This window comes from Necator americanus, chromosome IV (genome assembly GCF_031761385.1).
Source record: "Necator americanus strain Aroian chromosome IV, whole genome shotgun sequence".
NCBI lineage: Eukaryota > Metazoa > Nematoda > Chromadorea > Rhabditida > Ancylostomatidae > Necator > Necator americanus.
In genome coordinates this window covers 3,227,934-3,239,003 of record NC_087374.1, presented here as the reverse complement: position 1 = coordinate 3,239,003, position 11,070 = coordinate 3,227,934, and the positions used below count along the sequence as shown (strand labels likewise).

The 11,070-nt window shown below is 38.1% G+C and overlaps 2 protein-coding genes across 2 annotated transcripts; one reads left to right on the top strand and one right to left on the bottom strand.

Moving 5' to 3' along the window:
- Positions 1 to 2,708: 2,708 nt before the first annotated feature.
- On the bottom strand, positions 2,709 to 3,044 carry RB195_000267 (uncharacterized protein; the record flags this gene model as incomplete). The annotated part of the gene is made up of 1 exon (XM_064196513.1): positions 2,709 to 3,044. One exon carries the CDS (start codon positions 3,042 to 3,044, stop codon positions 2,709 to 2,711), a length of 336 nt encoding a protein of 111 aa, XP_064052394.1.
- RB195_000268 (uncharacterized protein) lies at positions 2,755 to 3,003 on the top strand (the record flags this gene model as incomplete). The annotated part of the gene is made up of 1 exon (XM_064196514.1): positions 2,755 to 3,003. The coding sequence occupies one exon, from the start codon at positions 2,755 to 2,757 to the stop codon at positions 3,001 to 3,003; it is 249 nt and encodes an 82-aa protein (XP_064052395.1).
- Positions 3,045 to 11,070: the final 8,026 nt, after the last annotated feature.

Genomic DNA, 11,070 nt, shown 5'->3' with positions numbered 1-11,070 from the left:
AAAGTCAATTTTTTATTTTTACTTTCATTGCCCACCGATGTTAGAGATACGCCGTAGTTTTTTTTTTTTGGTCACTAATATCGAATATTATTGTATTATGTAGGTACATTATTGTATTGTAATATATTATTAAGAAACGTTATTCGATCTTAAAATTTTCTTAAAGAATCCTTAAAATCTTTACAGGTTCCTGCAAAAAAAGTCGTAAAGAGATCGAACCTCATTGTTTAATTCAAAGGGGTCTTTCCTTAAACAATCAATAATCCGCATTTCCACCCACTGTTTCCATCAGAAACGTCGAATAAAACTGGCGCAACAGGCCCCATCATCACATTTCTCAATCGTCTTTCACTTTCTCACCCGCCGATCCCATCTCCGTTGTTGTTGTTTTTTTTTCCTACCTCGCCGTGGATATGGGGTCCGGTTTAATCCTTGCAACGTCTTCTTCTTATTACCACTTAGTGTGCGCTGGGGCGCAATGTTTTTCCTACCCCCTCGTCGTCCGTCGCCATCTACGCCATCTATTCGGATACTATTTCTGAGGGTTGTTCCGTTCTGTTCCAGGATCAAGGATATGTGCAAGAGGGGGTGAAGATTTTGTGGATGTAAAAATTACACTTTCATCTGCAAGTACTAGAACCGGTCTAAGGTGTTTCCTGTACATAGACTGATTTTTTCTTGATTTATCCATCCGGAATTTTCAACGCAGTGAACTTTTATTGACACGAAAAAGATATGGGACACATTTGCGGGATTTGGCTCGTTCTTGAAGAAGCAGTCTTTCCTGAAAGACCCCTAATTTGCTATGGAGCAGTCAGTTTCCGGTATACTCCTACTTGAAAGACTCTTAATCCATATTTTTCCCCCTTTTTCTCTAACAGAATATCAAAATTCTTTGTAAATTCTTTATTAACATACTAACGAAGGATATATCGTTCAGCTTCAACTGGAAGATTCTAGAGCAATCCATCCAGATTGGGATTTTTTTTCTCTCGCAGCTATCTAGTTCTATCCGGTTCAGTTCTTCGGATACAGCTTTAGTGTAGTTTCTTCGGGTTGCCACGGATAACCATGTCCATTTTTTTTAGAAATCTGGTAGCTGGGCTTCATATCTTCGTTTCTTCTTAATATCCAGTTTAATTTTTTCTCGGATCTTCCTTAGCGAACCTGATCTGACCGTAGGTGTTTTTAAAATAAGAAAAATTTGTGCTTCAACAAATAAATTAATTATTAATAGTATTTAATAACTTTAGTATTTCAATAAATTATTTATCTAAGGGGCAACCATATTTTTACTCTATTTTAGACCATTTTTTCTTCGATTTAGCCTTATTCATTCACTAAATCGCAGTATGTCGTTGGTTATGGTCAGCAGGAGATTCCTAAAGTTACGCAGAGATCCCGACGAGGAGAGACATCCAGACAATACGTTCAATAAATTTCAAATCTCCGTTATACGGAGGAATACCGTCATTTATTCCAACTTCTGGAAAAGGAAAGACCTCACCGAATGCAATTAAATCTATCCTACAGGAATACTCATTAACATCCTAATATTCAATCACTCATCATCCTGACTTCAACACGATTTAGGCTTGACCCTTTGACTCCACTCTTTCCATGGTGAAAAAGTCCTCTGGACGACACAAACACACATCTTTTCACCTATTGTTTTCCTGCTCTGTCGGGGAAACATTGAATTCTTTCATTTAAAATGCCAAAGCGAGTATTTTAGGACGTTGCAGTGAAAGGTCAAGGAATGAAAATGGAGGAAGGTGTTCTCCAGTTCAGAATGCGAGACCAATGAACTCCTCCCGTTCACATAAATATTTTGGTTGCTGATGGGAAACTAAGGAGGTCAGAAAAGGTGGGAAGCAATTAATAGCAAAATCTACAACATAATAAAATTAAAAAAAACAAGTTGTAATAAATAAAACTAAATGAGAAAAATATGGTCAAATTATGGTAAAGTATATAATGCACAAAATATGTTAGCATTTATCCAGAAAAGCAAATTGTTGGTAATAAAGGTCCGGTAAACCTTCTCCGGTGTTCTGATGTTTTTGCAATTATTTCTAATGTGTTTTTCTTTCTTTGTATGGTCCCAAACACATGCTAAATTAATCGTAAATAAAAAGAAGAACAGCGATAAAGCAAAAATTATCAAAAAATAAATTTTCACGAATACACCGCAAATTTTCTTTTATCCTAAAAAGACTTGTGGTCAATTTGAGGTCTTAAGGAGACCTACAGTTTTTTCCAACAATTTCTGACGTGTTTCTCACTTTTTTACGTCGCAAGAACACGGAAAATTGGTCGTAAATAAAAAGTAAAAAAAAAAGATAATAAAAAATTAGGATGTGGCCAGCACATATTTTCACAGATACTTCAAAGATTTTCTTTTATTCTAGGAAGACCTACACTTATTTTATTTTTATTTATTTATTTATTATTTTATTTACTTTTTATCTCAAGAAAGCTTACAGTCTGTTGCAACAATTCCTGGCTCGTTTGTCTTTTTTTTTTGCACATTGCAAAGTACGCCCAAGATTAGTCATAGTTTCAATGATTTATCGTGCAATGACCAGCAGCATAATACGACTCCACCTTAGGCGAATTGACGACCTTAGGCGAAGAAAAACCTGATCGGGACTACTCGTAAATTACGGTATTCATCGAAAACGATTACTAATAGTATATGGTAGTAGTTAGTTTCGTCCCGGTACGTTGGTTGCTTGATTGCTTCGCATCGTGATGAGATCCGGCGGTGAGTATGCATGCGTCGTGGTACGACGTCGTGTACGTCTTATTTCATGTCGAGCTGTGAAGAGAGGAGGAGGAGGAACAGGTTGTGGTGGCTGGCTGGCTGGCTGCCTTGACTCACCCACCACCAGCCAACCACTTTCTTTTCGGAAAAACGCCGACACACAGTCCAAGGACAAGTACGTCGTTGAAGCCGTCGATCGTCGTCTCACACAATGGGACGAGGGATCTTCCAAATAAGAATTCAAGTACTGTAGATCGTTCTTGAAGGGCACGCGCATATTGTTTTGGCAGTGATACTCGACGAACACGATTCTTTGCTCTTTCGCTTTTTTTGAATTTTCATAAACATTTGAAATTCTGAAATTCCCGAATTTGGGCAGACTCATTAACCGAGCCGATGCGAAGGACCTTATCTTTGGATTTTTTTAAAATATCTCTTACTCTTTCTGTTTTGATTTTTTAAATTGCAAGTTTTATTTATACTACATTGTTACTTCATTTTTCGAATTGCAAGTGTTATTTATATTACATTATTATTTTAATTTTTTTTAAATTACAAGTATTATTTGTATTACACTGTTATATAATAATATGTATCCAAAGATCTAAAAATCCGAAAATAAGATAGTATCTAATACAGTATAATATATAGTCATTATGTTGTATTAGATATTACGTTGCTTTTGGATCCAAGGATAGAAAAGCCATCTCTATTTTTTTGGGTCCAAGAAGGCTCTGATTCAAAATACTTAGCCTCTGACTAATTAGTTATTCATTTTCGGATTTTTTGAAGTATTCTACTCAACCTGTGGACGAAATCCGCTTACTCAGAGAAAAATTTTATTCGGATCCAGAGAAAAGACATCCGGACATTCCAGATACGAACAGATGAGCTAGCTTCTTGCAACGAGTACCTGCTGTTCTTTCCCCGTCTCCAAGAAAAGCCAAAATCTCAAAAAATAAACGAAAATTTAGAAAAAAAATCATACTACAACTAATATATTTCGTAAGCTCATTAAGCAAGGTCAGAAAAATCCATTCATATGTTTTAATGCCGCTTAAACATTCAGCAGGTTGTTTACGAATTCCAGTTTTAAATGACCTTCTTGGAAATTCCAATCTAGTCAATGCGTATCTGAGCTTCTGCCTTACGCATCAATCAAAAAATATGATCAACTATGCGGACCGGATCTCCGCTGCTTAAGGTACGTACGCGATGCATCGGACCAAAACACCTCACTATCCGCTTTAATCGCCGTCCGAGCTTCTCTCTGTCTTTGTCTTAAAAATCATCGCCGCCCATCGCCCCGTACAAGAACCGCGCAACATTCCTTCGATGGACTAGGATTTATCAAGGAAAAAAACCTGCATCCAGCCGATATTCTTGAAACCAAATCATTAGAGGAGGTAGAATGCTTAGGAGTTTCGAGTTAGACTTGGAAAAGGTGGAGTTGGAGAGCGTTTTGTTAAGGTAAACATAGAAAAAAACAACCAAAGATCTTCTGCAATTCTACAAATCCTTGTAAAATCTAAAATTTAGATTTTAGCGTTCCGCATTCGTGTAGGAAACTTGGAAAAGCTCAAAAACGGAAGAAAAGCCATTTTTCGGAAGGAAATCATATTTCTCTTTAGAAAATTCAGTTCTGATTCAAAAAAATTAATGAAAATTTCGGAAAATCACACTACAAATTGAAAAGGAATGCATTTTGTAAGATCATTTCTCAAGGTCAGAAAAATCAATCAAAGTTCTGATTCAAAGTCCTGGATAAATTATGTAGCTGTACCATTGACAAAATTCTGCGCAAATTTACAAAATTATGCGATTTGCAAAGAAAAATAACCTCGAAAGCGCTGTACCTCACCGCCCAAAGCGGAATCTCATCCGGGGGATGTGGTATCACGGAAGGAAAACAACGAAGTTTCCACTGACTGTATATTTCCATTTTATTCAATGTATATCGCACTTCTCAACCATTTATAAAATTAAAATAAATAATAAAATAAAATAAAATATAATAATAAATAACAAATAAATGACTAAAAAAATGAAAATTATGCACTTGGAAGCATTTACTGTCGTTAATCATTTAAAAAAAAACAGTGGCGGACATGAACGAGCGTTTATCTGATTGTGGATGCGCTATTAAAATATTAATGGCAAAAATAAGTAAAATATTAACTTGGAAGAAGAAAAAACACATTGTGCCTTCATTTAATGTCTCATTAAGTGGATTACACGGATACATAGAGGACATTTCTTGTTTCTTGTAAAGATCTTCACCGACTCAGCATCGAGCGCTGCAGTTGTCCTCAAAATAGGTGGGAAGACAGCGCAGACAGAAAACCGGTGCCTCCCGCACTTGTTCCTTCTATCCTCTGGATCTCACGTAGAGGACATTTTCATTTAAAAAAAAAAAAACTCTGCGGGGATTTCATGAAAGTCGTACGCATCACTGTTCTCAAGGAGTTCCCGAACAGATTAGGACTGTGTTCAGAAATTTCTACGGTAGCCTTAGAGGAAATTACATTTTTGGAGGTGAAACTTGAAAAAAATCTGAAACTTAAAAAAGCTAACCTGAAATGAAGAACACAGAACAGATAAGAATAAATACAAATAAAATAATAAGTAGATAAAAATACAATACAATTAAAAATACAGAAGAATAAAAGATAAAAATAAAATGATGCATAAAAGAATGAATAAAAATAAAAAATACTACTCGGCATGGGGCTAACCTAAATTAAAAACATTTTCGCCAATTTTATTTTAATATAAGAACAGAGCTTAAATTTTTAAAACTTTCTAAAATATAATATAGAAGCTGTAATGATTAGGGGATAAATCCACTGAAAGTTCTCTCAGCGAACAATAATTTCTACCATAATATCATTCAACCCTCTTAGTAAAGATTTGAGTACTGTATTTCACGGAGCTCTATAGAAAACCATATTTCACGGAGCTCTATAGAAAATCAAAGTTTTTTCTCTTTTTTTTTCTGGAAGGATGCGAATCTTTGTAGCTGAATAAATAGAGGCAAAACTTTGAACTTTTTTTTTTTTGTATCTATCGAATTTTCTTTTCTTCCCCCCAAAACGATGCAAATTTTTGTCGTCGAATGATGAATAAGAGCGAAACGTTCGGAGGGAAACGCTAACGAATTCATTGGATTCTTAAGAGATGCTAATGAGGTTCCGGCGGAGAACATTCGAGACAGCCCCTATTCACACATTGAGATCGATACTAGAATTTTAAGGAAGATTCTATTCGAATACAGCTTAGCAGCAAAATTTCAATGTTTTCCCTTTCACCAGCACAACATCCGCTATGTAATATCAAATTTTTCCGAGATTTCCATCCGGGTGTAATGGTTAGAGGTTCCGCTTCCTGCACGATCGATCGGAGGTTCGAATCCGCCCTAGAGCTCACCAAGCCCCTTATCCCTCCGGGGTCGATAAGTAGGTACCAGACTTGTCTGGGAGGATAAAAGCACTGACTTGACACATTGGCTAGCCACCGCAAGTCATTGTATAGGCCATTTACACGCTCGTGAACCTCAAACGATTCTGCACTTAAGTGAACGTGGTGGCGCGGGTCCCAAGCGGATTGATTAACGCCAGAAACTTTATCCTTTATCATGTCACAACATACCGTATCTTTTTGTAAAATCTATAGTATTTTATAGTGTCAGAGTATCTTTTTATCCTCTAATCTGCAACTATTCGATGTAATCGGAAAGCAAAGTTAGGAAAGTTTCCTGCTCTTTTTCCCAGAAACGCTTTATCCTTTAATTACATTCAAATTGAGCTGTTTTTGCTTATAACTCTTAGTTTTCAAGGACATCACGTTGAGCGCTGGGAGATGACAGAAACTAATGTTTATTTTCACACTATTTTATAGTGTTCCTTGAAGCTTTTTTTTTACTAGGTCAAAGTATTACAGAAATCACAAATTTTACTAGAGATCTTATTTTTAATTTTTATCTTCTTAGAACAAATCTTTTCTTCTTTGGCTCTGCTTGTTTTATCTATTAGACTTAGGAGCAAAGAGAGAGTTGAGAGAAGACCTTTGATCATAGACAGAAAAGTCAGGGGTCGATGAAAATTCAGTAACATCTTTAATTCTGATCCTGAAAACTGTACTTCTGCGGTCAAAAAAGAAAAACAAGTTCCAGGCGACAATCTAAACAGAACTTGATAAAATCCTTTTCAAATTAATACCTAAAGTTGAAGGTCCGTAAAAATACAAAACATACAACAATCCCTCTAATAATTCCCCGTATATTTGTAAATTTTCAGAAAAATCAAAGTGTAGAAAAACGTCCGAACAAAGAACAAAATCAGTGGTGATCCGAAGGATGATAATAGTTAATAATTCGTACCATCACAACACGGAGACTACCAGGAATTTGTTTTCTTTTTTCTTGTTTTTTTCTAAAATAAGATTATAGCATCAACTGGACATCTAGATGCAGGAGATTTTTGTTTTGGCTTACTTATGGATACGACCCTTAAATTACTGGTTGCATGTGAGTTCAAAGAGAGACGTGGAGGCTTCTGATCGAAAAAATTACTATCATAGTGAAGGAAATTAAAAAAAAAACAAAGAAAAAACCATACTACTAGATATTTGTGTTGAGATATGCACACAGATCCGTGGAAATTGTCCCAAAATCGGAAAACCAAATGCATGATTCTCGAAAAACTGGATTTCCAGCGCAACACCGCTGAAATTTCAGCTCGCAATTTTTTCAATAAACAAATAAATCACACTACATATGATTTTAAATAAAACTTAAACTTCGTTTAAATCTACATGCATATGTAATCGAAGATAATGTAGGAGATGCAATTTTGTTTGAAAAGGCAAAAATTCCAGAAAGAAAGACTGCAATTTTGGATTTATTGGAAATAGCGCAGATAAAAATTTAGCAATCTTTCAGTACTTGCATTGTTCGCATTGCTTTTATCTTTTCTTATTGTTTTTTTTAATCACGTTCTAAACTTTATCAACAAATTTCTTCGTTCTAGTATGGATAAACAGAAAGAGGAGTTACTCTTAATGTGAAGACCAAATTACCAAAGTCGTTTTCTTCTTTCTGGATGAAAGAAGAGAAATTTTGTTGTCCATCATAATATTCATATATTCATGTATGCACCCTCCTCTCCTTCTCTCTCATAAACTTGTTTATGTAGCAGCCGAAGAAAATGAATCAAATTAAAAAAATAAATTCAAAAAATTAATTTAACAGACAAAACAGTATGATGGAAGAAATAAATGATGAATAGAATAAAATAAAGGATAAAGTTCCTGAGATTAATCAATTCGCTTGGGATGCGCCACCACGTTCATTTCAATTAAGAATCGTTTGAGGTTTACGAACGTGTAACTGGCCTATACAATGACTTGCGGGGGCGAGCTAATGGGTCAACTCAGTGTTTTGTGCTCCCAGACAAACCTGGTACCAATTTGTCGACCACGGATGGACCCCGGAGGGATGAAGGGCTTGTTGAGCACTAAGGCTGTTTCGGACCTCCTATCGATCGCGCAGCCACAACGGAACATCTTTCCGATATTTTATTCATGGAACGGGTGTGCTACACCAGCCTCATGAATAAAATAGTCGTTCAAATGCATCACTCCACGAATCTGACGTGATATGGATTTCCGATGATCAAAGACCTACGGGATCGTAGATAGCAGAAACGGGTGGGATCCCGCTCATTTATTCCTAATCGCCGTAAAAAAAAAAACGGCCCGAAAGACGCGGCTTCGAGTGTTACGGGGCGCTATTTTCTTCGACGAGTTGTATTGGAGCGCGCCAGCCATGTGCACGCGCCGCATATTCCGGGCAGTTTTTTACGGCAATTAGGAAGAAATGGACGAGATCACCTTCTTCCTCACAATCTACAACCCACTTAGGGATAACCCACCTGAAACCCGTACCACCCCAGATTCGTGGGGTGATGCGTTTAATTAAAGGATAAAAAGGATAATGTCACTGGTGTATCAATCCACTTGCGATGCGCCAGCGCGTCCTACTGCAATTCGTAATCGTTGAGGTTTTTGTGCGCGTGCTGGCCCATACAATGACTTGCGGGGGCCAGCCGATACTTAAGTCAGTCGGCACTGGTGCGGTTTCGAACCATCGACCATGTGGCTACAACGAACTTCTAACCGACTGCGCCACATCTACATACTGATAAAAATAAGGTCCTAGGTGAAATCACGTAAACTGTTAGCTACTGTTTAAGCAGCCATTCTCACGCGTGTTTCCGTCAGTGGTGTGCGGGTGGTTACGTGTCGGTTAAACTCAAACAATTCTGAATTGAAGTGAGCGCGATGGCGCATCCCAAGCAGATCCATTAATGCCAGACACTTTACACACACTTTATCTCCGGCAGCAGATGTCTTCTTGCATTGTAATGTCATCCAAATACCTTCATTGAGTGATAATACGGGAAGTGGCCATGGTTCGATGAAATCGATCGATGAAGTGCGATGAGATGAGAAAGTTATTGTACATTAAAAACATTTTAAATGATTTTTTCCTAATTTCACGGTTTTTTCCGCAAGTCTTAAATCTATTTGATACTGGTATGTTGCATCTCCCCTCTTCTCCAACTTTCTGGCCACTGCACCAATTTTAAGCGCCTCACTTCTTCCTATTCTCAGGTGACGCCTTTGGCTGTATTTCTTTTTTTTGAGAAGTAAGGTAATTTCTAAATTAATCCTAGATCGATATTTTATAGATTTGATATTCAGCATTGACGCATTACCTACTAACTGTTACGTCGCCCAAACAGATCCGAGAAACTGTAGTAAGATCATTTTATTTACTGTATTCACTTGTAACTTTGGTCAGCGGTGTACACACAGTCGTTGTCTACAACGTCTATTGCAAACACATGCGAAAAACACTGATTTTGTTCCTATTGAGGTGAGAAAGTCTTTTTTTTGTCAAAGGAAGCCTTGAGTCCAATTGTGAGACTGCCATTCTGGTACTGCATGGTCGATCGATGGTTCGAATCCACTCCAATGCCAACCAAGCCCCTCATGCCTGTGGGTCGTTTAATTAGTCCAGGCTAGTCTGGGAAAATAAAAATACTGACTTGATACGGCTAGCCCCAGCAATTCATTGTACACGAAAACTCCGGCGATTCCGTATCACCGTCGTTGGAGCATCCCGAGCGGCTGATACGCCAGAGGCCTTATCTAATCGGTGAGCGGTCTAAAGAACGAGCGTTGGAGATGATAGTCAGTCGGGGTCATATTCGTAGGATACGGGGGATGCAATAGCGTTGTCCATCCGAGGTCCTGGTTCGTTTCACGTGGCGACTTTCCAACATGTGGATGAGCCTCATCGAGAGGATAAATCCTGACAATTTTCCCACGAAGTTATCAGTGGCTGTCGTGTTCGCTGACTAATGGTGCGTGTAGGTGTGCAGTTCATTCCGACCTTGTTAGGTGGTAGTTCTATGACAGACGTTTAGATAATTCCATTTCGGTTATAGCCATACCACGGAGCAATTGAGAGTGCCAATTAGTCGCTCGTGCGAAAACAACTGTAAAAAATCTATGTCATCATTTGTATCGAAGTAGACCAGGAGACTGAATGAGATTCTGGATCTAGTCCCTTGCACAAGCTTTCGTGACAAAGATATTGACGATCCAATGCGACCGCTGTCCGACCGACATGATGAGGTAGTAGGAGCAGAAGAGAGAACACTCCCCTAGTGACACTGCTACATTGTGATATAGCCAGGTCAAAACCCCTAACATGAAGTTCGATGCAGTTGGGGGCTTAGGCGGGGTGAAGCTGGCGAGTGGAGTTTCGGGAAGGACCTTCACTAGCTTCAGCTTCGAGAATGCAGCGATGAGCGGTGCTGATCGGGTCCTTCCTCAATCCTAACCGCTACCTCCATCGCGCCGCTTCGAACGCAGCCGGTTACGCAACTGCACAGAGCTTCACTTCGTTTTGACCCGACTATAGCGTCCTAATATGGCGTGAAAGCCCCAATGGTTGCATTGCAATAATTTTTTGGAATTTAAATTTTTTCTCGAAAAGGAAGCTGACTGTATTCATAGTGTTTCCCACTTGAAATCCTTGTATTCCAACCCTATTATGAAGAATCTGTTACCACTAAGGAACTCGTTCTACACTTCATTCTCTTTCATTAACCAGTTGCATTACACAAATATACTCTCTTCAGTCAGATCAACATCGGAACCACTTATATGTCATCCATATGGAAAAACAACCGGTCACCCAACAGGACACATAGGGAACGTTTGGTTAAATTTGG